The 27,155-nt window shown below is 40.5% G+C and overlaps 1 protein-coding gene across 4 annotated transcripts in view; it reads left to right on the forward strand.

Moving 5' to 3' along the window:
- Window positions 1–27,155, forward strand: part of LOC102419310 (latent-transforming growth factor beta-binding protein 1) — a 200,530-nt gene that overhangs the window by 52,275 nt on the left and 121,100 nt on the right. For all 4 annotated transcript variants that reach the window (XM_014460572.2, XM_014460573.2, XM_014460574.2 and 1 more), the window contains exons 4-5: window positions 7,260–7,362; window positions 11,626–11,697. In XM_014460572.2, the coding sequence (XP_014316058.1) occupies window positions 7,260–7,362; window positions 11,626–11,697 (175 nt within the window). The remainder of the gene's footprint in view (window positions 1–7,259; window positions 7,363–11,625; window positions 11,698–27,155) is intronic.

Consider the following 27,155-nt stretch of genomic DNA (forward strand, 5'->3'; position numbering starts at 1 on the left):
CATAACAATATACTATAGATTGAGTGGCTTAAACAACCAAAATGTATTTTCTCCTAGTTCTGGAGATGGGCAGTCTTAAGATCAAGGTGCTGACAGATTCACTTCCTGGTAGATTTATCTTCTTGGTTCTCAGATACTCACCTTCTTGCTGCACCCTCACCATGGCAAAGGGAGAAAGAGCTCTGGTCTCTTCCTCTCTTTATAACCACACTAATTCCATCACAAGGCCCCCACCCTCATGATCTCATCTAAACCTAATCACCTCCTAAAGGCCCCACCTCCTAATACCATCACACTAGGGGTCAGGACTTTGACATATGAATTTGGGGGGAGGGGCACACAAACATTCAGTCTACATCACTAGCCGAACATGAAAGGACAGATATTTCTCTGGGATCTGTGTTAGGGAGTTCTATGTTCTCCAGTGTCTTATGATTGGACCATGGATGTTTACAGCGAGGAGATGCAGAGTGGGCTCCACTATTTTGGCTTCATAGTCTTGGTCTTCTGGCACCAAGACATGGTACATGACCAGAAAAATCTTGATGTTCCTAAAGTAAAATTGTCTGCTGTTTTTGAACATTGATTTTACTGGTTGAATTATTATAATTCAGAGACACCAGGTTGTGCTTCTTGAGTAGAATTAAAATGAAATTCATATAATTACAAATCCTTCACAGCATTTATTCTCTGAGCATTTCTTTATTAGCCAGAACACTTTTGTGAAAACCTGAACATTTTAAGTAAAATTTTAAGAATACCTTATTTTTCTTATTTCTATGTCTATCTGAACTATTTATTTACATATCTCTTCTTTGTAAGTTGACTCTGGGACATTGTATATGGAGTAACTGTTAGATTCCTCGGTCCTTTGTTTGTAAATGAGGGCCCTGGAGGAAGGAGTCTAATACTGCCAGTGATTCTCATGGATGCTGGCCATGTATGGCTGTTTTATGTAGAATTTGTCTCTTGTGTATTTTATCTCAGTCCTCTTGAGAGCTCTGTGAAAATGGACATTTTTAGTTCCATTATATTGAGGAGGAAGTAGGCAAAGGTTGAGAATTTTGCCCATGGTCATGTAGGTGGTAATTGGACCCATGTTGGTCCAACTTCAAAAGCTATGTCTTGTCATTTTCTCAGCTACTGTTATCTCTACACTTCCTTTTATGGGGCCCACAGGGAACATGATTGTGTGGAAAGGTCAAGTTCTCATTCATAAAGCACTAACTCTACTGAACATGGAGATGCCCGGGTGTTTGCTTTGTGTTAGAACACGTCTTGTTAAAAAAAAGAGATCATTTATGCTGAACTTAAGTCCTTTCTGCTATTTGAGAAGAATAATCAATGAGCCTTTGATAATTACTCAATTTCATTTTTTTTTGTCCTCTGATGATTACAGGTCATGTTTGCCTTACATATATTTTCTCCACCCCCCATTAATGATATACTCTATCCCAATAATTATTTTTTTTTACTTTTGAGGGGAATCACCAGATATAAAAATTATACTGTTATAAAAACACTTAATCTCCTTTCTTTCTTCTTTATCAATATTTCTGTGTCTGCCATTACTTTGAAGATGCCAAATATTAAATTGGTAGCAATCCAAACCGTTTTGCTTTGGGAAAAGAAACTGGATGTTTCCCTTTCCCTGTCTCCTTTGATCCCCAACTACAAATTGAGTCGAAAGTTTGGAAAACTCTCCATGGTTCAGCTCCAGCTCATTCTCTGACTTTCCCCACTCATTCTCTGTTCTTTGTATTGGGCCTGCCTGTGTCTGCCCTTCTCCTCCTACCCACTCGCCCCGGGTCCTCTCCCTGTTGGTGGTGGGCCCTGGGTGTAGCTAGAGTTGTTCTATCTCTTTGGAATCTCTTTCACCTCAATGTAGCAGTTGAGTCACTGTCTTGCTTCAGCTCCTGCCTAAACATGGTCCTGTGTACTCTTGCAAGGGTTGCAATGAATCAGCATTCTCTCCTTTCATGTATAACTTCAGTGTAATCTTTAGAGACATTTAAAGAATCTGTATGCTTTAACATTTTAAGTTTTATTTATTCCATGGTTCAGTGCCATATTCTCTTTGAGAAAACATTCTCTTTGAGAAAACAATCTTTATTCAAACTCAAAATATTTTATCCTTCATTGTATAATGAGAATAAAATAAAATGAGTATTATATATATATGTATATGAGAAAGATAATTCATAAGAGTATTTCATTATGCAAATCGCCAGCACTTTAACACTTTATAGATTATATTCACACGGCACACGAGCTGAGGGGACGAATGGAGAGCCAGCCTACACGCTGCTTTCCAAATGCTATGACCTAGTGCAGAAAACATCCCAAAGGGTCACCTTTTTCTAGTCTCCACAGAGGGGTAAAGGCAGCCCTGCTTGATATGAGTCAATATTACTACAGTTCTTTGAAGTTGGGATTATTGTCATTACTAGCACAGAGAGGCTGGACTATCTGTTGAACATCTCACTGCTCATCAGAGAGAACTGGGATTTACATCCAGGTCTAATGAGTCAGTTCAGTTCTTCTTCCTCTTTCCCATGGTTGGATCTTCCTTTCCCAGAACCTGGCCCTGTGTAAGCACACATTCCTGGAGTGAGGATTTGTAGGTACCAGTAGTTTTATGGTATGAAAATTAAATCTCCAGTATTGATCACAACCTCTTCCAGTTATTGTTCATCTTTGAAGCAACTCCAGTGGTGAGTTTTTAATTAACAAAAATTGTAAGCCTTGGTTGCCAAATAGGTTTCGAGCTATCATTCCAGCTTATGTATTTAGAGGGAGCTCTAAAAACATCTGTAATTACAGGTTGACCAGGAAAGTATTATGGCACTATTCCAAAATTGAGGATGAAGTCTACTGATAAGTGTTCCCTATCAGGATTTAGAAAAGTACATAATCTTGCAGTCTGTTAATGCGTAACCACTCAAAATTGACGGTTTTCAACCATAATGTAATAATTTTGTGTTATAACATGGATGTTCGTGAAGTAATTCTAACGATTCTCGAATAGCTTCACCTTCTGAGGCATGGTGCTAAAGGAGATATAACAATAGGAAGGGTCAAAGAGTCATTTTCATGCACCCAGTTTTCTAAGAATCATGGTCACTGCACTGGTTAATGAGGGTCAGGAGTATCTCTATTTGTGTGTTGTTGTTTTTTTTTCATATAGTTTGCATGATCCTGTAGGAGGAGGCTCAGACTGGAGTGAGCATCTCTGGAGCTGTTGATGAGTGAGGAAGTAAGACAAAAGAGGTGGTTAGGAGTGCATCTGACATGGCCCTGTTATAGATGTGAGAGCAACAGAGGTACTTGAGGTTGGCTCTAGTGTCTACTAATTTACATTTCCTAAATCATATATATATATATATATATATATATATATACACACACACACACACACACACACACACACACACACACACACACATATCATACACATCATCATTCAGTATACACTATGTTCAAACATAGAACCCTAGACCTGGCAGACACCATAGAAGTCATCTGCTTTATATTCTGGGCATTCCTGAGAGGTGTTCGCCCAGTCTGTGCTCCGAGTGAAGATGTCAGTATCTTCCATTGTTGAGGGGCGTTAAATGTTGAAATGGTTTCCTGCTTAATGAGTTGGATCCTCTCTTCCTGTGACTTGCAGCTGCGAGTCCTACTAATACCTTCATCATGTAACTAGCTTCAAGCAACACATTTTAACATATCTGAACTCTGCCATCATGGCTACAGGTAGTGTTTATTTTTTCTACTTCCTTTAATTGATACCCACAGGGCATGGTTGCCAGAACCTTCATTGTTCCCTTTGCACTGCTCTACGTGGGTCATGCATTTGCAGAATCCTAGCATGGGTGTGTGGGGTCAGTGTCCCCTTATCTGCAGCATGGAATGGTGTGAATTTTGGGGGGAGCTATAGCGCATTGCCCCTTTGACAGGATAGAATTTTCTTTCTGACTTGAAATAGCTGAACATTGGGTTGTAAGTGTAGCACGCTTCTCCTGGATTGCTTATGCACAAGGTATGCCATGAAATGAGAGACTGGCTTTCTTTGAAAATGTGGTGAATGATTCACATAGGAGAAATTCCACTTGTGTTTTTCACTTGTAAAACTCACCTCAATCTGGGCATAAAAATATAGTTAGGCAGAATCAGTCTGTGTCCATGTAATTATGTCTCATGGAGAAGCAGAATCCTCCCGTCTGAGAGGAGACTCTGAATTCCAGCATCCTCTTCTATGTGGTCTCTCCCATGTGGCCTTTCGGCATGGAGGAGAGAAGACCCTTCCTCTGCCTTCATTTCCTCTAACTATTTCCCACATCCAGGGAGGACCTCTGGTATTGGGTCGTCTCATGCGAGAGCCCTGAGTATGGCCACAAAGATCTCTCGGGTGGAGTTTCTGGCCACACGTTGAAAGCTCTTCATAGCTCAAACACTACAGGGGGACATACCTAGAACTTAGTGCCTTGCTGTAAGCCTGCCTTCATCCCTTGCAGCCTGTTCTCATGCTGTGCAGACCCAGTTTTGGGAAGAAACACAGTGTCTGGTACCACCTACACGGCCGTTAATTTCATCAATTTGGATGGCTTGTGCTGCTCTTGGCTGTGGACCTGCAAAAACAAAGCCATGGGATAAAGCGGCCCGAGTCCTGTAACGAAACCTGGTACCTTTTGTGAGGCCTGGTAGAGAGACATGGTTTATTTTTGCCATACCAAGTCAAACATTCTCGGAATCCAAGGTGAAAATTGGATTTTAACTGCTACTAAACGTTTGAGCATATAAAATCAGCAAGTGTTGAGAGTTTTGCATGATGAAGAGAAGAACCCGAAGAGCCTGATACAAGAATGATCAACATGTGACGTGCACTGGTGTCTCACATAAGTCTGATGGATAAAACTGGAAAGACAGCAGATCGCCACAGTGGAGACTGCTGTGTCCTTTTTTTAAAATATTTTTTTCAATTACAGTTTGTATTCAATATTCTGTTGTATTAGTCTCAGGTGCACAGCTTGGTGGTTAGACAATCATATACTTCATGAAGTGTTCCCCCTGGTATGTCTAGTACCCACCCAGCACCATACATAGTTATTCCAGTATATTGACTATATTCCCTAATGCTCTAGTTAAATCCCTGTGACTATGTTGTAACTAGAAGTTTGTACTTCTCAATCCCTTCACCTTTTCTTAACATGACCATTGTGTTCCTAGTCGTATGCCTGGAGCATGACTGCCTCTTCCTTCTTCCTTGCCTTGCATTCCCATTGCAGCCTCTGAGATTAAACTGAAGGAGTCTGGGTACTACTTGAATCATCCGGTCTGTGGTTTTCTTCTCTCAGGTTCTCCATTTGTTCATGTGTTTCCCCCCCGCCCCCCCCACCATGTTCCAGCTTTGGAGAGCACATAGCATCCTGCCAGAATCATTAAAAACCACAAACAAACACACAACCTGATGACTTCAAAGCTATGATATAACTGAAAATTCATTAGCTGTGCTGGGCCACCTCTGGTTTCGGTTTTCAATTTGGTCACTTGGCGCCTCAGTCAGAACGCGGCATGCCCGGACCGTGGGAAGAAGACTGTCCCTGGAGGCTGCCAGGCGACCGTGTCTACTCCCTGCTGCCCTTGGAAGGCACACCACCTGCCCGACTTGCTGCCACAGTGTCCCGCTCACTGGCCTCTGTGCATTGGCTGATTTCCATTGCTTTTCACAGAGCCACTGCTCGCCTGGGTGGATGGCAACTGGTCCCTCCCTCCCTCCCTCCCTTCCTCCCTCTTTTCCTCCCTCCCTCCCTCCCTTCCTCCCTCTTTTCCTCCCTCTCTCCTTCCCTCGAGCATTTATTGAGCATTTGCGATGTGCACTGTGCACTGGAATATAAAGGTAAATAAGATACATCTACATTTAAGTAAAATGCATTGCAGAGACTGTGGGACTGTGAGAAAAGTGCTGGAGGAGAGGAGGGAGGAACTTGCTAAAACTGAGGAGATATGAGGCTTCCCGTGACGGTTCCTCAGAGTTGGGGCTCATGAGATAAGAAAGTTTCTCCGGGCAAAGGAAAGAGGGAGGGCCATCAGAGAGAGAAGGCACAGCTTTCGGAAAGACAGCTTAGAAAACTGTATTCTTTTGGGATGCCTGAGGATGGGTGTAGAGAGGTGAAGTGGGGCAGAGAGAAAGTCAGAAAAGCTGTCTTAGGCAGGAATAGGAAGGGCCTTCTGTGTCATGCCAGGGCGTTTGCAGCCTTCAGACAGTGGGAGTCACTGCCGGTGTGTCATCCGTGGAGGAATGTGATCAGATTTGTCTTTGGAAAGATGACTCTTGAAACCGCTAGAGGATTTTGTGGAGGCTGAGGCAGATGAAGGCCACGGACTGACCCCTGAGATGTGGGCTTAGCCTGCACAGTAGGGGTGGAGTAGTCCTCCCTGCACAGCTGCCCTCAGGATCGGCACACAGAGCAGGGTCTGCTTTCCTAGACCTTCCCAACCTCACTGAGTTGGTCTCTCTTCAGACCCCTGCCTCTCAGCCTCTCTGACCTCCTGTGGTTGACCAAGGCCATGAGATGGATCTTTACATTGGGCAGCTCCAGTTGGTCAGTGGCCTCCTGCTCTGTTCTTCTGCCTCCCGGTCTCGTTTAAACCTGCCAGTGTCTTCCTAGCTTGGCCGACCTCCTAGGTCAGTCTGCTTGGCTGCCTGATGCCTTCGCCACTGCTGGAGCTGTGAGAGCTGATCTGGCTCAGCCAGTGAGCATTTCATGTATTGTCCTCTCTGTTCTTTCCCTGCCTGGGCCCTGGGGTTATAGGGAGACCAACAGCCCCTTGTAGATGGGCTCTGTGCCACATTCTCAAGGTTTACACACCTGCCCTGCCCTTGGAGTGCTGTTTCCTGATGATCCGCTGATAGTTGAAACTAACATTTTAAAGGTTTATATTGATCTTTTACATTTTCAGGTTCTATTAAGAGAAAAAAGGGCTTGGAAGCGTAAGTTTTATAAAGCGCTCTGAACAGTGACAGATTCTCATAAGACTAACAATGCCAGGAAGCTCTAGAAATATGCCTGTTCATTTCAGTGTGGTCTTGACTCCATCATGGTGTTCTGTTTGGAAGTTTTAGAGGTGTTTTTCCCCTCTCTAATTCTGTTGATAACAACATGACTGTTTTATAATGTGGCTGAAGCTCAGCAGTGCTCTAGAGTGGGGCGTCCTGCACTCAATTAACCTGCGTATTTCACACCCCATCATTGCAGTGTGGCAAAGCGCTCCCTGGCCTCTCCAAGCAGGAGGACTGCTGTGGAACCGTGGGGACCTCCTGGGGCTTTCACAAATGCCAGAAATGCCCCAAGAAGCCATGTAAGTGACATGTCCTCTTTCCTTTGCAGGTTAATGTAGCACATCTGTTTCCTTACGATCACTGTTTTAATGGTGGGACATTCAACTTTCAAAGAACTCTTATTGAATTGTAGAACATCGTGCAAAAATTTGCACTTCTAGAAACCTTACAGGTCTGAGAAAAGTTTTATACCTGTTCTGTGGGGGTTTTTTTGGTGTGTTTTTTTTTGTGTGTGTGTGTTTTAAAAAAATATATTCTTATTGATTTCAAAGAGGAAAGGAGAGGGAGAGATAGATAGGAACATCATTGATGAGAGAGAATCATTGATCGGCCACCTCCTGCATGCCCCCTACTGGAGATCGAGCCACAATCCAGGCATGTGCTCTGACAGGGAATCAAACCGCAACCTCCTGGTTCACAGGTCGATGTCCAACCATCTGAGCCATCTGAGCCACTTTCTGGCCCCATTCTGTTTTTTCTTTTTTTAATAAGTAAAGTTATGAGTTGCCTTCTACACTCAGATTGCATATTTTTTTAAAAAGTCTTTTAAGAGGTGATATGCTAAATAAAACAGGGTCTATTTTCTTAGAAGAGAAAACAGGATAGCTTTTAAGATGATAATGACATGTTTCAAATCCTATAAAAAGTCAGTGCAGTTGTGATTTCTTAGGTTAAATTTCTTAAATGAAGTTTTTATTAACAGCCATAACTACTGTTGTAGTTTTTGTTATACTCTAACTTTTCAAAATTCACTTAAAAAGAAAAAAGCTCAAATGAAGAAATGATTGTAAAAAAGCAATTTATAGTAACTAGATCCCAGTACTCTCCCCTTTTCTTCTTACTCATGCTTCTACTATCGCAGTTCTCGGTCACATGACTGTTGACACCCACATGCTTTGATTATTCTATAAAATCTGTTTTTCAGAAGCTATTGAGTGGAATAAGTCCAGAATCACATCTTTCTGTTACCTTTTCCCCAAATATAGTTTTTATTTTTAGTTTCTGTATGTAGCATTAATTCCGGAAAACTGATTTTTAATACGTTTTTAGAAAAACAAAGGTAACTTGTTTTAAGTGGAGTGTTTTTACACTTACTCATCTCGTTTTTGCCAAGGAAGGGAATGATACTTTTCTCAGTCATATTTTTTTGCTTTGTATAACTGAAGAGTTTTGTAAGTTTTTAAAAAAATATTTTACACTTCAAGGAATTTCCCATTTGCTTCAATTGAGTAATTTTTATTTGATTTGGTTGATATTCTCAAATGCTTTCGAAACCTCTCTGTTAAGTCTAGAATCTGCCACCTTGAAATCACTGTGGCTCCTTATGTCTATCTTATAAACTATTCTCCCATCATAATAATTTGTTTTAAATAATTGTCTCTCATTTAGACTTCCTTAGCTCTCAAACTTGTGTGTTTTCTAAATCTCCTAAAGTTAATTTCACTTAGTATCACTGTTCTGTTGATATTACTGTCTTCTTTTAGAGGACCAATTTGTGGAAACAGCCTCTGAAGTTTCTAATAACTTTCATTTAGGGAAAATGTCACATAAATAAGGACATTGAGTACTGCAAGGATGTCCCCAGTGGACTTTCTAGGCTGATTCAAAAATGATGGCCAATGTGGATTTCCAGAAAGTGGGTTGAATGTGATGGTCCCTCTTCACTGAAAGACCCATTTGCCTGAAATTATGTTGGGAACCTGATGGAAGGGGCATCTATGAGACAGTTAGTATGATTTTAAAGAGCCTGGAGTTTGAAGTTAGGTAGAACCTGTGCTAGACTCCCAGTTCTCATTTGCTATTGAGTCCATAGGTCATGAAAATGAGAGTCTGTATCTAAAATATTGAAAAAATATTGCTTTTTGTTTTAACTGCCTACCCTACATTGACTGTGTATGTTTGTAGGAATATTGTGGAGGGTGGTAGATTTCCCACTGCTAGGTTTAAGGACTAAAGAAAGACAAGCCCAGTTCTTACAACTTCGTTTTATGGCCAAGTTTTTCTTCTCTAATACTTTTCTTTCATCTTATACCTTATTTTTATTTCTCATTTCTTACTTCTCTCTCTCTCTCTCTCTCTCTCTCTCTCTCTCTCTCTCTCTCACCTTTTGCTTAGATTCTTCTCTATTTTCCACACCCCAAAGTTGCAAGACAGGGGTAACGGGAATCATAGTTTTTTGCTTTTTTATCCCGAACTTCCACTCCTGACCTTTTGAATTGTGCCATCTAGGTATAAATTCATCTACTTCATATGGTTTTGATAGCTCTATATTTTAATGTTGATAATAAGTTAGATAGAATGTGAAAGTACGTACAAAGTTGCTAACGCTTTTAACTAAAGGCTGATGAAATGAATTCAGCTGTTGATTCATTTAATGTATAAAATTAAAGAGATTGATTCACTTGGGGATGGGCAGTGTGGATTATGAATGGAGTAAACCATTAGCATCTTGACATTCACTTCGTTTGTGCCTCAGTGACTCACTCCCAAGAAACACCCTGGGAGTCACATTCTTCCTGTGTCATTTAGAAACTTTCCTTTCCTGGGTTGGTACTGCTCTGTAAATCACACCCCTTTTGGAAGAGAACAGACTTTCCTTGGCTTTATATGCTATGGTTTTGTGTTCCATGTCTTTTTTTTTTTTACTCAAAATAGTCCAAACCTCAGTTTTCAAATGGCTTTTATTTAATGTTTGAAGTTTTTGTTTAGCCACATACAAAAATACCTTTCACTGTGGATCAGTTTTTACTGTGAAACTTTAAATTTGCAGGTGATTTCCTTAAATAGTCTGTAATCTATTAAAAAATGTACGTAGCATGAGCAAGTTGCTTGTCCCAAAGAGATTTTAGAAGAAAATGAACATTGAATCCTAAGCTTAGGAAGACTTCAGGAGATCCTTTGCTCCACCCCCTGCCTTTGCCTCTCTTTTGCCTTTGAACAGTTCACGGACAGAGCGCCCACAATCTCTGTAGGCAGTCTGCTCCACCAGGCTTTGCTTATGGGAGAGGACTAGACGTTCAGTCAAGGAGGTAAACGGGGCAGCTCCCCCCACGCCAACTTCTCCCTTCTCTTGACTCACTAATCTCAGATTCCTCACTGTATCCATTTTCTAACATTTAAAGGATCTGAAGATGGGGGAAATATGGCAAAGAAAGGAAATGAAGGAGGAGAGGAACAACACTAGTACATGCTCACCCTGTCCATTAGTGCTGAGAATGCAAAGTAATTTTATTTTCCATAAGAAGATTTATTTTTTACTTCAGCTTTCCTTTTTTACTCCTTCTTCAGGTCTTTTTAGTAGCCTAACCTATTTTGATTAGGGCCCATTTCCTATTGTTCATTATCTTTTTAATAAAGAATACTTTATTTCAGGAAAGAACAGTGACGTGTCATTGAGTGAGTGCTTTTATCAGGCACTGTTGCAGGCATTTGCATTCATTATCTCTGAACTCCACAACAACCCTGCCGTGGTCCATAGAGGTGATACTCTCATTGCACGGAGTTGCCATTTGGAGCCCAGGAAGCTTTGTTTCCCAAGGTCGCAGATCTATTGCTGGGAAGAACCTAGGTCTCCGTGGTTCCAGAAATTACGCTATTTCAACTATGGTTTCACTTTACAGTGTCAGATTTCAGCGAGTAGGGTTTTGGTAAATGGGTGACTGCAGCATTCATATTGTTGATGAGTTTTCCGAGTGATAAATCCATACAACTGATCCCAGCTTCTTCTCCTCACCTCCCGTTCTTTCCAGATTTCATATTAGTAAGAACCAGCTCATAAGTAGAATACGCGACCCTGCAGTTAAGGCGAGCATATGATGCATTGTGTAAACTGGGGCACTTTTGAGAGTGCAATGGAGTGCTGTTCATGAACTTTGCTAGCACATCAGGCATAACTCAGGAGTGTCCCAGGCAGACTAGCTTGTAGTCACCCAGACCCACAATAAGAAAATTCAAGCGCCTGTAGCAGTCATTGGGGAGGAAGCGATCCTTTGTAATATAAATAAGGAATAACTGGAATAAAATATAAAAGTCTTATGATTCTCTCATTTAACATAATCAGCATTTACTGACAAATAATTGGGACTATATCTAATGCAAAATATGAAGTATACTGACAAACAAGGATAATGTGAAATAAATTAGTACTGTATACATTGAATTGGTATCTTAGAAATGAGTAAGACAACTAATGCCTTAAGTGGCTCTGGTTATCACATATAATAGTTTAGGATTGTAAGAATTAAAACTAAGTACATAACAAAGAATTATTTCTTCTCTTACAGCTTATCATGGATATAACCAAATGATGGAATGTCTACAAGGCTATAAGAGGGTTAACAACACCTTTTGTCAAGGTAAGGTTAACCGAATTCATTGGGATGGACTCAACAGTAGTTTTGGCTTTTTAAAAAAAATTTTTTATTTTTTATTTTTTAAAATATATTTTATTGATTTTTACAGAGCGGAAGGGAGAGGGATAGAGAGTCAGAAACATCGATGAGAGAGAAACATTGATCAGCTGCCTCCTGCACGCCCCCCACTGGGGATGTGCCCGCAACCAAGGCACATGCCCTTGACCGGAATCGAACCTGGGACCCTTCAGTCCTCAGGCCGACGCTCTATCCACTGAGCCAAACTGGTCAGGGCTAGTTTTGGCTTTTTAGAAACCTGAGTTGTTTGGCCACGTTTTGCTCATTAGCCCAGCAGGTGAGGTTATACATTGACCCACCTCTTGCTCACTCCATTTAGCTATGTGGAAATATAGGGGTGTAGTGTGCAGTTGCTAGAACGGCTTCATTACCATGTAAACTTTATGGAACTTTCTTTCCTTCTATTAATTTGCAATGAAATCCACAGGAGATTGGATTACATTATGGATCGCTTAGTGGTCTCCATGCTAGTCACCTTTCATCCATGCATGGGCACATGCGTGTGTACACATGAGCACATGCATGTGTATACATGAGCACATGCATGTACCGAGCAGTACTACTTCTTTGCTGACACATGATTGGGCAGCAGAGTTCCCTTTTTGCTCTCAGAGTGTTGCTGGCCACCTTGAAGTGCCCAGGTGTTAAACATCAGAGTGAACACACATTAGCCAGGTAGTAGGGAAAACTAGGTAGCTAAATGTGACAGGTCCTGAGTGCTTTTGCTCACTTTATTTTGAACCCACAGCAGAATTGTACAAGCAGGGAGAGCCTCAGAGGTCATTTAGCCCAGTGTCAACACTTTGCAAACGAAGGACCTTGAAGTTCAGGCTGGTTAAGCGGCTTTCCTGTGGCTGAATACATAGAGCTGAGCTGTAACTCAGGTGTCCCAATACCGAGTTTAATGCCCATTTAGGATAACACATTCTGTGTGTTATTTTGTGGGATGTGCAGTTAATGCTCCTAATATCCCCTTATGTGTCCAGGATGAAAATGTTGCTATTAGTTACTGGACTGTGCGTACGTTGAAATAAACAGAAACAGCTTCCAGGCGACTTATTGAACCAAAATCCATGTCAAAAACGTAGCATATGTCTCCGACCTTGTATCCTTGACCATGCGTTTATAAGACAGTAGATTAAGGTAATGTTATAAATTATAGAAATGGTTCATGTCAAAGAAATATCATAATTAACTGAGAATTTTCTCGAGTAAAGTATTCCATACTGCATCTGTGTAGCTTTTATGATGTGTAGAGCTTTCACTGACTTAAATAATTTTTTTGAAATGCACATACCATGTTTAAAAAAAATTTCGCCTTAAAATATTATAAGCCCTTGTCATATGAAGGAATTTTTAGAAAGTTAGAATTACTGATCAAGGAGAGGATGTCCAAGGCACTTTTTGAAGAATGTCTCTCGAACCTCAGTGACACAGGAATAGTGGATTAATCAACATTATGTATGAGTCAGCAGAATTTAAGATATCATTGAAAGATTGTATTAAATGGATGAAAGATGGAATTAATTGGAAGGAAGAATGAGTAGGTTAAATAAATGAATAGATGGCTAAATGTATATACTACAGTGTAAACCAAATTATAATTTCACAGATTGGATAAAAAATCTCTATAAGAAGCCCAACCCTGTTTTAGGATGCATTAGTAGAAGCAGAATGAGCAGAGCATTAGAAGTAATGACCTTGCACTCTGTCAGTCAGACTGAATTTGGGGTTTGGGTATTCATGTTCATTATCTTTTGACTAATAAGGTCAACCAAGCTCGTGAAGGGCCCCAAAACCTGAGAGTGTTTAGCGTGGAGAAGTGCAGACCAAAGACAAATATAATGGCTAATTTATAAACAAACTTTAAATGTTTGTAAATGTGCCTCTAAGTGTTTGATTAACTATCTCACAAACAAGACTTTCATGAGTTGCTTCAAAAGCCAAAGTCAATAGAATGGAGCTACAAGGAGGTATATTTAGAACTACAAGTAATCTCTGCTATGGAATAGCATTCCCCAGGCATTGTACTGAAATGCCTTTGGAAGTACGGAGCTTCCTGCACGTAGACGTGACCCAACAGATACTTAACTATTGGCCATGGTTCTTTAGAGAATTTCTATCCTGTGCAGTAGATTAGATGATTCTGTGGGTACACCCCAGTTCTCTGATGCCGTCATTACTCTGTCTCCTGGGGTAGAGGCTGTGCATGAGAAGAAAGAAGCGACATCTTGGTCTGTCACACAAGTTTTAGCCCCTAGGCATGTGGTTTCCTAAAGTCTCCTCTGTGATTAGGCCTGTCTTCTTGCTCCATTGGACTGTAGACTGAGGAGGGTCCTTATTTATCCTTCACTCTCCTAATCCTCCATGGCTAATTATTAGAAAGGCTCAAGAGTGACAGTTGCTCCTAACTTTTCTGAGTGTTAAATGACAAAGAATAGGAATGTTTTGGGGGGTGAGATAGGATTTAGACATTATTAATCCCAATTAGAAACTGAAGCATAGAGAGAGTAACTTTCCTAAGGTCACACATATGAAAAGAGGCCCAGCCAGGATTAAACTTCCAAACCACTTGTTTCTATGTGCAGTATGCCTCCCTTTACCATGTATACATATATATCTGTTAAGTATTACTGATGTGAATACTCACTAATTGGAACAGAAGATATGCCATGTGTGCTGAACTTAATAGAAGTCAAAGCAGTTAACATTGATAGGGTTTTAATAGCAAAGGATGATTATCTGACATTCCTTCTACTGGCTGGTTCAAGGTTCTAAGAGTTCGTAGTTATCAAAATACTGTCGAAGTGGACGTGGAAATTTGCAGGTAACCACTTGCTATCTCATTTCACAAATTAGAATGGAGAATCTTTTAAACAGTACTCGCTTGAGGGTTTTTCCCCCTCTCCTGGTGTGGCTGGTATGAAGTGGCCCTTAGCAAAGTTTGTTCACACTGAGCATATCAAATGGTCATTTGCACTGATGGTCAGTAACACCACATCCTGGCTTATGTTTGTCTCAGGAGGATATTTGCAAAAACACTGTTATACTTTTTGGCACGGATTCTAGACTTAAGTATCACAGAAAGCTCTATTTCACGGTGCCTCAAGAAGCCACCGCTAAATTACACTAGAAGATTGACTCCTAAAATATTATGATTTCATTCCGCATAATCTGTTAAAATTGCTTCTGAGTGAAGGGCTTAATTTCACTCCCTTTGTGATGTGATTGGTCAGTGAAATGAAACAGAACTTTCTCACGTTACATACGTACCCTCCGTTTTCCTAGAGCCTTGAAGCTTTTTGGTTCTCTTATCCTGCAGTTTTCAAAAGGAGCCCATTCAGCATCTAATTACGTCTGCATTCCACATTGTTCCTGCAGTCTCACGTCTTCTCGGCTTACCAAGCACATTTGAAATTAAGTGATTAATACCTAGAATGACATTATTTCCTCCAATGATACAACTTGCACTAATGTGCGCTCAGTAACAAAGAACCAACTGTGCCCCGAGTTAATTTGAGGAGCTTTCAAATAATTGCCCTCAAAGTTGGGTGTTTTGTGTTGTTTTTTTTTTCTTCTCTCTAGCGGGACTGCAATTATCTTTTCAGAGGAATGATTTATTACATATACACATGGAGCTCTCAAACCTGCCCTCAACATTTTGGAGTGGTTATCATTTGCTTTGTTTCTCATAACAAACAATGCAGTTCTATTTCCTGGTGGATCGAGAGCGTCATTTGTCATTCCATGACTGCTACAGGTCTGATATTGAACGAGAATTAAATGAAATAATATGTCACAGCAATGATGACAATAGGAACCTTATATGCTCATACTGCTTTACTCAAAAGCTAAGTTTCCCCCCGAATTTTGAATGCTCTCCCTTACCCGTAACTTTGGTGTGAGATGAGTTATTGAATTAGGTGTAAATCTAAGTTTTAAAAGTAGAATTTATTTCTGAAAGTACTTGGGGCTTGATCTGTTTAGTAAAATCTTTTATTAAAAGCAAATATCTCTTTTTTGATTTACTGAAATCACTTACGTGATGCATGAGTGTTTAGGTATAAAATCAGCTTAGTAGTATTTTCTACATTTTTGCATGTGTCCATGTGCTGTGGGCAATGCCACAATAAACAACTAGATGGCGTCTACACTTTTATAATCCAGTGTATGTATATTCCATTTTCATAGATAATCTTGGGAACTTTTAAAAATACTCACTACTACACCAACATTATACTCACTACTACACCAACATTATACTCACTACTACACCAACATTATACTCACTACTACACCAACATGAATTGGCACGGGGCTCCTGAGCTGCAGACCAAGGGTATGTAATGAATGATGAATAGGACATCGTTCCTGCCCTTGGATCTACTGTAATTAAATCAGTTTGAATCAGCAGCATGTAATTTGCTTTATTCACTGTCCCAACTAGCTGGGTTTTAGCTGGCTCCCGGGGAGCCCATTAAAGCAAATATGAGAGAGCTGTCCGCATAACTTTCTTTTGGCGTCACTTTATTACACTGGTTATTACGCTTCAATATAACACATTTCCAAAACAGATACAGTAGGCACAATAACACTCATTACCACGACTTCCCCTGTAGGGCTCCTTTCAGATAGCTCCTCAGAGTGCATCTGAAATTGCATTTTTTTTGGCCCATAGGAAAGATAATGCACGTTGTTTTCAAGGGCATCTCTCTGTGTCATGAAATGAGACTCGCCAGTCTTGATTAATATTCCAGATAAGTAAACCATTCATGGGGCATTTTGGTTAGGAAGGGCTTGCCTGGGTTTTAGCTTGCATCTCAGACTTCTTAATGATTCCCAGAAAAATCGATTGTGACTGCAGTAGGGTGGGCACATGAAGACTGGTCTTTGAGTGTCTTAAGAAGTCTAGAAAGTGCAGTGAGTCCCTCAAATCCTACTTGGCTGGAGAAGAGATTGTGGCCTGTGGCATGTGCTGGGTTAACACGGACAGGTACGGTGGGATGAAGTGCTTTGTAACTTTAAGGCAAGGCTCCTATGATTGATTACATGTACCAGGTACAGTAGATAGATCAGGCTTTGTGATGCATGCTGGGAAAACAGTTGCACTTCTTTTAACATGGAAATGCCCAAAGACCACTTATGACAACTCACATATTTGGATTTGTGGCTTAGATAAGAGTCATCACTTCACAATTATTTTTGAAGGTATAATGTAAATATAGAAAGGTGTGTTTTTTTCCCAAACAGTTATTAGGTATATGAACTTACTGACATTTTATCAATTTTTGCACTCAGCATGGTTTCTTTTACATCCCATGCTTTCTTTCTGGGTTCTTGTTTTCTTTTGAGGTAGGTTTGCAAGATAAAATACAGGAAAGCAAGTTAAATTTGAATTTCAGATAATTTGGGGGCATAGTTATACTAAAATGCATTCGTTGTGTACCTGAAATTCAAATTTAACTGGGTGTCCTGTATTTTTATTTGCTAACTGTATATTTTTTAGATTGGATTCTTTAACATTTCTTTCAATGAGACTCGCTGAGAAGTGTGAATTTTATATGTCTGAAAACTCCTTTATATGTCTGAAAACTCCTTGATTTTGAGCTCATTTTATGGGACTTGTCAGGTGTACAATTCTAGATTAACAGTTTTTCAACAATAATTTTGATTATTATACCAATGTCATCTGACTCTTCTACCTTTTATACTTTCTTTGTAGATAATCTGTCTTTTCTCTCTTTTGAGATGGTCTCTTAATTTTTCATCTTCTCTAGTTTTATCATGATGTGTCTCCACATGGATTTATCTGGATTTTACACAGTAGACTGTACATTGTCAGTCTGAAGAGTCATGTTTTTCCTCAAATTTGAAAAATTTGGAATATGGTGTTAAGCTAATGTGTATATATAGTAAACTCTTTTTTTTAGTATATCTAAAAGCTTTTCAGGTAAAAGCTTAAAATTATACCATCTGTTATCCACAGGTAGTTTCTTTATCTGTTATACGTAAGCAATCTATCAACATAAATTTATTGACTACCTGCCATTCATACACTTACTCATTCGTGTTACAGACATTTTAATGATGCCGTAAGTAGGGACACTCTGAGCAGTATAGTGTAATTGAACTCTTAACCTTATGAAGATTGCTGTTCTCACACAGTTAGAAAACCAAGGTAGCATGTCGTAAGCCCTTTATGAACTGAATTAAATACTATACAATTTCAGAGGAAAGTTCCCATTTAGTTAGAAAAATCACAGATGCTATTTTTTAAAAAATATATTTTTATTGATTTCTGAGAGGAAGGGAGAGGGAGAGATAGAAACATCAATGATGAGAGGGAATCATTGATGGGCTGCCTCCTACACACCCCCTACTGGGGATCAAGCCCGCAACCCGGGCATGTGCCCTTGACCGGAATCGAACCTGGGACCCTTCAGTCTGCAGGGCAGGCTGACACTCTATCCACTGAGCCAAACTAGCTAGGGCAGTCGTGGGCAAACTACGGCCCGCGGGCCGGATTTGGCCCGTTTGAAATGAATAAAACTAAAAAAAAAAAAAAAAAAAGACCGTACCCTTTTATGTAATGATGTTTACTTTGAATTTATATTAGTAACCCGGGCATGTGCCCTTGACCGGAATCGAACCCGGGACCCTTCAGTCCGCAGAGCAGGCCGACACTCTATCCACTGAGCCAAACTAGCTAGGGCCACAGATGCTATTTAAAAAACATATTCCTTTAAAAATCACACTGTCTTTTCTATTTATAAAATTCTTACCTGTTGCTTAAAATTGAGAAATAAGAGAAACATATAAAGGGGAAACATGAAAATGACCATCATCTCCTACAAAAATTGATACATTTTGCTAGATTTCATGCCAATCATATATATTATATCCATCCCATATAATAAAGATGTAATATGCAAATGGTCGTTACATAACAACCAACCGTGTAAGGACCAGATCACGGATCAGCAGGAGGGTGGGGCAAGGAGCTACAGGCTGGTGGTGGAAAGCTACAGGAGGGGGCAGGGCAGTAAGCTATGAGGGGGAAGTGGGGGAGCTACAGGAGGGTCGGGCAGCGCACAGATTACTGGCGCACAGATTCGTGCGCAGGGCTACTCATATACACTTGAAATTTCCTGGGCAGCTGTGCAAACTATTTTTTACTTTACATGTTATACTTTTTGATGTTACTAAATGATCTTCAAAATTATTGTAATGCTGACATGGGATCCCAGTTAATAGGTTGGATTTCAGACTGGTTTCTATTATATGGAATGCTGTCAGGGCGTGGCCATGAACCTTTATGTGACCTTATGACTATGCTCAGTACCTCTATGGGACCCTATGACTATGCTGTTTTCCAACCTGCGCTTCATCCTGTGCCAATTTCCTTTAGAAGAGGATGTACCATTTCCCTTCCCACTCTCAGTACAGCACCCACTGCCCATGTCCCTCCCCTCCTTCCTGATTTCATTCTCTTTACAAATTGGAAAACACCAAAGGGACAGTTAAATAGTATCTTTTCCTTCTCCAAGGCCCTAGACCTGGGGTGGGGAACGTCTGGCCCGCTGTATCATTTGGTCTGGCCCTGCCAAGGCAACCGCAGGCAGGACTCAAAATTCAATAAATCTGGGAGCTTTTTTCATGGCAACATAATTTTTAAGTTGATAATTTTGTGTGACCTGTGAATGATGTTATAAATATCCAAATGACCCTTGGCAGAAAAAAGGTTCCCCACTCCTGCCCTAGACATTTCTATGTAGGTTTTCCCCAGTTATTTTATATTAAATAGGGCTTCAGCTTAAAATAATTCACCTGCCAAAGTGGCACATTCCTGGAGAGGCCTGTTCTGAATCCCTTCACAGTGCTGTCTCTAAAGTTTCCTTCAGTTCCATTATCAGTGGGGAATCGATTGCTGTGATGTTTGTTTCTTTCTCAGGAATATGGAATATAAAATAGGGGATATGGTTATGAGAGTAATGTAGGTGTAAAGACCAAACTTAGAATCCATTGTTCTTGCTATATATTTGGGAAATAATAGTAGAACATCAATAGGTATAAACTAAGACCGGAGTCAACCAGGCTTGATCATTTATTTCTTCAAGACACTTAAAAATGTTTAAAGTTCTTTTTATTTAGCCTACTGGATGGATATTCAGACACTGCTCTGCTGTATTTAGTGATTTAATCCCAGAAACTGGGATACTTAATGTGAGGTCGAATCATGTTTTACAATGGTCAGTGGCTAAGAGGGAATTAATACACGTTTTCCCGGTTTGAAGGTTTATCTTACTGTTCGAGGCATCTTCTCTAAACTCCTGCTGCCATTTCTAGTTTAAATAGGCACGTTCTTCTCAGTTAGAATTCAAATAATTCTGATCTGGACCTGCGTATCACATTTCAACATTCAAAAATCAATTTGGGACCCATTCCTTTTTATTTTAGAATCATTTTCTGGTGTGCCCTCTTACTATGCTCAAATCACTGGAATGGGATTCAAAAAGGAAATGTCTGTTTATTTTATTCACTTTCCTTCAGGAAGGACAGTGGTGAAGTGAGTCATCAGCACCTTATATTTTCCAATAGCTCTTTGACCTTCATCTCTGGGGGCTGTAAAATCAATGGGAGAAGCCATGATGGATTCATGTTACTGTGAATGTTTCAAGGAGAAATTAATGCAGTATTTGTAGACTAGAGTCAGAAATCTAAGACCAACAGAGATGTGTGTGCCACTAGCATCTTCCATGTGTAATACAAATATATCAAGAAATAAATACAGCTGTTCTCTGGGTTCTGATCATTCTTTTATCATGTTACCCTGAAAAGAGAAGAATTAGAAGGAACGGACAATGGCTCACTTCCTCTTATGATCGAATCTATCATTTTATAATGGTGGGATAATTACTGGTCAGTAGGGAGGCTCTAGTTGCAGTCAAAGCAAATAGTACCATGAAGAGACCTGTACAGTACTTGCAGGGCCAGCCCCAGAGAGGAACATTTTAGGGATGTTGATAGATGGTGTGCAAAAATGGGTTCCATGGCAAGTGTGTGGAACATACCAAGTTAAAAAACAACAAAAAACAGGAGTCCATGTGCTTGTGTTTGTAGAATATGCAGTGTTTCTCAAACATATTTTGCCACAGAACCCTTCTTTTAGCAGAATCCTAACAAAGTAGTTTATGTAAACTACTTTGGGTAAAATTGCTATAGAATGTTGCCCTTCAAACATTTTTTCCTCACTTATCTCCTACAGTAATTTTGAAAAACTTACATTTTTTAAGCTGACATCTACATTTTTCCCATCAAAAATTGAATGGATGCAGTAGATTTATGTGTGATGTATTTATATTAGATATGTCCTTTAAACATATTTTTATCAAAGCCTCAGAGCTGCAGAGTTGGCTTAGTCGGTTTACAAATAATGTCTGCTGTCCAACCTAATTGGCAAAGCAGGCCTTCCTCCTCCTCCTCCTCCTCCTCTTCCTCCTCCTCCTCCTCTTCTTTTTTTTTATTTATTTCAGAGAAGAAGGGAGAGGGAGAAAGAGATAGAAACATCAATGATGAGAGAGAGAGTCATTGATAGGCTGCCTCCTGCACGCCCCACACTTAGGATCAAGGCTGCAACCCAGGCATGTGCCCTGACCAGGAATCAAACCATGACCTCCTGGTTCATAGGTTGATGCTCAACCACTGAGCCATGCCAGCTGGGCGAAGCCAGGCCTTTTTATGAAACAAATCAGATGTATCACTTTTTCTGTGGCTCTCCCTCTGGAGGGATATATTTGTCAATGGTTCATTTGTTTGGTGCCTTTGAGAATTTTACACTGTAGGGCAATGCACCTAGAAAACTTAGAAATTAGGAATGGGCAAGAGATGACGACTTTGTAACGAGGAAGAAGACATGGAGTCAAGGAGAGACAGGAGAGGAAGATGGGCAGATGTGTTCTTAGGCAAATCACTCAGAAAAGGAAAATAAAAAGACCCAAGATCTAAAATTTGATTCCCTTAGAAGTATCCGTGCAGGTATGTACCCTGTGGAATATTGTTACCTGACTTCAGGGGTATGTGTACCTGATGTGCAGCTGCTTCTGTGGAAGTTTAAGAAATACATAATTCATTCTCCTTTTGGAGAATGAATTCCTCCTTTAGCTAAATAAGTGATCCCTATTCAAGAGCCAAATGGTTTGTCTGGCTAGGGAAAGAATTTACCTTGAGAGATACTTCTTTCTGCTTTCAAGGAGAAGTTACATGCTAAATTGCTTGATGGTATGTCTGTCCATCAGCAAACGCTGAATATGCACACAGCGGCATCACCAGAAAGCTTCAAATTTCACACAGCACAAAGATCTTCATGTACTGTTCTCACCTTGGGCCTAATTCCTGTTGATTACTGGACATGTCTCATTTCCTGTATGAACTTGCGTCACTAAAAAGACAGTAAATTATTAAAACACACAGGATACATAAAAGGGTGTTTATTTCCCATCAGGGCACTTACGTTATTTATAATATATTATCCATAAACGTCACATTTTTTTCCACCTTGGCAACTGGCAGGGTATTTTCAAGTCAGAGTATTTAAGCGAGAAGTAATCATGGGGAGTATCTGCTTCAGCCCCTTTGTGTTGCAAGAGAGAAACCCTAGATCGACAGAAATTAAGTAACTTGTTTGAGCTAACAATTCAGCATCCTGGGTAGACCAAAACTGGATTGTAGTGGGATAGTTCTCCCATTAAATTTCCCCACTCACCCTTAATTATTAAAAAAATATGATCTTAAACAAAATTATCTCTAGCAGGCAGAAATAATTATTGTGTGGCTTACCATTCAGAATTGCTATGAAGTTCCTTGAAGCAGGGTGTGCCATACAAATATAAAGGATGGTGGTGAGGGTTGTACTGGAATCGGAAGGTTGTGTTATATTAGGTTATTTAATGAGTCTCTTGTTATGCATTTTCGTAACTACTCAACCCCAGACTCAGGGATTTGGGGGACCCAGTCTCTGTTTTGCTTTCAGCTGAGCCTCCCATCTATCCTATGGCCAAAGCACAGTCTCAGAGACAGCAAGTGACTTTCCAGATGTAAAAGATACAGACATTGAGTCAAGTGAAGGAAACCCGTCAAGTCCTCACATGTAACCAGCACCCACCCCCACCCCATCATCTTCCTCAGACAATGGTGCCTTTTGCAGGTACAGACACTTATTTCCATCACCTCCATGTGAGTTTCTCAGTGAGGACATTGCCATTTTGGCAGAACAATTCTTTGTCAAGGGAGACTTAACCACACTTTTAGAAAGTTCTGCTTCTCAGTGTCTACCCCTGTGTTTCCCCAGTCCTTGTGACAACCCAACATGTCCCCTAGGCCAGCGGTCGCCAACTTTCCGGACCTCATGGACCACTGGTTGGCGACCACTGCCCGAGGCGGTCACACACCCTCCCTTTTGAGAATCACCGGGTGATCCTCCCTGAGCTAAAAGGGAAGCCATCTCATCAACCTACAACTTTCCTACCAATATTTACATTTGAGAAGAGAACTTCTTTTCAATCCAGATGGCTAATAAATACATGAGAAGGAAGCCTAAGTTGAAACCTTAATGAGATCACACTACCCTTCTTTAAGAATGACTAAAATGAAAGAGACTGACAATGTTTGACAAGGATGTAGAGTAATTGGTACCAGAAATGGAAATTGGCATAGTCACTTTGGACAAGTATTTGACAATATTTATCAAAGTAAACATGGGCCTTCTCTAGTGACACAGAAATCCAACGTCTAGATACAGATACAAGAGTAATGAGTACCCAGGTTTACCGAAAGACACATATGCCAATGGTCTCAGGAGCGTTGTTAAGGATAGCCAAAAACTGGCATGAATAAATTAATTTTGATAGCTTCACACAATAAAATATAATATAGCAGTAACAACATTGATGAATCTCACAGATGTAATAATAAATGAAAAAGTCACACCAGAGATCAGGGGTCCTCAAACTTTTTAAACAGGGGGCCAGTTCACTGTCCCTCAGACCATTGGAGGGCCGGACTATAGTTTAATAAAAAACTATGAACAAATTCCTGTGCACACTGCACATATCTTATTTTGAAGTAAAAAAAACAAAACGGGAACAAATACAATATTTGTATTTGCATATGGCCCGCGGGCTGTAGTTTGAGGACCCCTGCCAGAGATCATATACAATATGATTGCCTTTATGTGAAGTTCACAAACAGGCAGGTCTAATCAATGGTGATAGAAGTCAGAGTAGTAGTGACCTGTGGGGGCAGAGATGTTGACTGGGAAGAGGCATGAAGGAGCCTTCTCAGGCAATAAACATGTTCTGGGTGGTGGTTACATAGTGCATGCACACACACAAGTACACATTTATGCATGCATATACATCCACAATATGAATATGTAAAATTCATCTAGTTTGATATACTTTTCTGTACATACATTTTTTAAAAGTCGGAAATTTAATTTCTAATTTATGGTGCTTTAAAGAATGTGATAAAAATAAATTGAGGCAGCTGAGGGAAATGGGAGTTCTTCTGGAAGCTGTGAAAGTGTGTCATGAAGAAAGGGTCATGCTTCTGGGTTACTGAGGCCAAAACTAGGGAGTTGGTGTGGCCGGTGCTGGTGGCGCTAGCTGATTAGTGATAGCAGGAAAAGGGAGGGCTTTACACGATTCCCCTTCCTCATGCATTTTCCCACTCATTTCTGTCTATAGTCATAGTTGTGGTTGTTGTTTATAAGTCTTAATTCCTGTCCTCCATTCCCATGGCATCATGGCTGAGGCAGTGGGCAATGATGAGGAGACTCAAAAAGGGCACAGGCAGTGGTCATGCACCAGGTGTTTATATGTCAGGGCAAAACCCCTTCCCTGTAACCTCCAGCCCACAGGGAGGCTGGGACAGTATGTTAAAGAAGCAAGGGGAGATTCTGGGTCCCTGGAGGCGAACCAGGAATGTGTGGTGGTGCAGCCAGTGAATAGGAGGAGAGGCCAATCAGAGAAAGAGGAAGGCCGGTCATTGCACCTCAGTGGGGACATGAGCAGAACGGAAGAGAGGAGGTTTTGTCCAGCCTTCTTGACCACAGCTGACTCGTTACCCAAACTTAAGGTTTAATTTGGGACATACGATAGGGCCTTTGCTCATACCATGCAAGCCCCAATTGGACTTGGCACTCTTTCTGGTCCTTCATGGTGGTTTTCCTAAGAAGAATGGGTTACAGGGCAATATTGTTAATTATATGCTGTGCATGAATGTGTATTTCAGCCCAACACACTGTGATAAGGAATAAGACGGTCAGGTGCTGGGCCTTAGGCTGCGCCAGGTGTAATCTAGCTGACCAGTTTCCAGCCGAACACAAGTTGGGATGCTGTAGAGCTGATACAACAAATGTTTTAATTTGTTACTTGAATGTCATTGAAAAAATGTATTTTGTCACTAAAATGAAATTAAAAACTGCATGTGTTGGATAAACTATGGCTATATAGATATCTATGGCTACTTAGAATAGGAACTACAAGCAAATACTGATTTATTGAGGGCTGTATGTGCCTTTTTATGTGACAGTTCTAGTAACGTTTTGCTGCCAATGTGTTGTTATAATTTAGAAAATTGATATTTTGGGATCCTTAATAAAAGCTTTATTAGAATTAATGATAGAAGGAAATGAGTATTATTTAAAAAGGAAATGCTAATAGCCAAGTCTGTTAACCATTGAGCTTCGTACACCAAGATACAAATGACTGCTAATTTTGAAATTGTCACATTCTGCTTTTGCTTGTTAATTAATTGCCGTTGCAAATGACTCTATAATCTTTCTTTTTAAAGTCAGCACATTTTTTATCTCTCATGTTCCAATTAACTTTGGTTTCCCTTTGGATCACTGTCTTAGTCCATTTGGGCTGCTGTAACAAACACCACCGACTGGGTAGCTTATAAACAACAGATATTTAGTGCTTGGAGTCCTAGAGGCTGGGAAGTCCAAGATCAAGGCACCAGCCTGGTCTCCTTTTGCCAAGGGCCCTTTTCCGGTTGCAGGCCTCCCCCTTGTCCTTACATGGAGGAAGCGACTGGGAATCCTCTGGAGGCTCTTTGCAAGGCACTGTTCCCATTTTGAGGGTTCCACCATCTAGACTTCAGCATCTCCCAAAAGCCCCGCCTACTGATACCATCACCTGTTGGTACTGGATTTCAACAGATGAATTTGGTCTGAGTGAATTTCAAACATTTGAACCAGAGCAACCACCAGGCAGATGACCTTAAGTCTCCGGTTTCCTTTCGCTTCCTGAATTTTCCTCCCCTGCTGCTGGATATTTATACTTGGGTATCCCAGTGTGACCTTCGAGTGTAGTGCTGATCTCTTCATCTACCTCCTTCCTCCTCAGAGCTTTCCACAAAACCAACGATGTCTTCCTCTTTTCTGGGATTAGAAGCCTCCCAGGCACCTTCAACTCCTTTCTCTTTGGGGGCCAAACACCAGGCACTGTCAATTTGTGTGTGTGTGTGTGTGTGTGTGTGTGTGTGTGTGTGTGTGTGTGTGTGTGTTTAATCTTTACTCCTTTTCTTCATGATTATTCTCATGGTCACCAACCTGGCTTGTCACCATTCTTGCATTGCTCCTTCATTGATCCAACTTTTAATCTTTTCTCACCAAGCCATGTGCTGACCACATGAATTTCCCCAGAGCCTGCCTTTGATGATGTCTTCCCTCCTGCTTAGAAACCTTTAGTGTAGCTCCCTATTCTCAATAAAATGGAACCCAAACCTAGCCTGGCTTTAACCAGCTCTCTTTCCAAATATATACTTTCCCAAAACTTCTTTTGTAGCCAATGGTTTGACTCACAATTTCCTGATGTCCCTTCCCTTCTCCGGTCTCTGTGTTTATGCTCCTGCATCCACCCTCAGAGATCACTCACCTTCTACCCAACTTCTTCCCAACTTCAGTGCCCGAAGTCTTACCTGCTTTTCAGTACGGCCGTCTCCTCTACCTCCAACTTCCTCTCCTAGCTCTTCCTGTGTATACAGGCCATTTCATACTTTAACTTCAAGTTTATGACCTTTCCTCTAATTGTGATAACTTGAACTCATTATCACTTCTTGAATTTTTTGCATAGTTGTATGTATGACTAAATTGTCAATGTCTCCAGGATGAACTGTTTGCTTCCCTGTAAGCTCTAGAGTACTTAACATACACTCACAGTAAAAAGGTAAGCTCTGTGAAGGCCGGAATCTTTTGTCAGTTTTGTGCACTGGTAAATCCCTAGTATCTAGAACAGCACTGGATACATAGTAGGTGCCTAATAAGTATTTGTCATATAAAATTGTAGATGTTTGATAGCTTTGTGATTTCATTTTAGTTC

The sequence above is a fragment of the Myotis lucifugus genome, unplaced genomic scaffold, assembly GCF_000147115.1.
Source record: "Myotis lucifugus unplaced genomic scaffold, Myoluc2.0 scaffold_134, whole genome shotgun sequence".
Taxonomy (NCBI): domain Eukaryota; kingdom Metazoa; phylum Chordata; class Mammalia; order Chiroptera; family Vespertilionidae; genus Myotis; species Myotis lucifugus.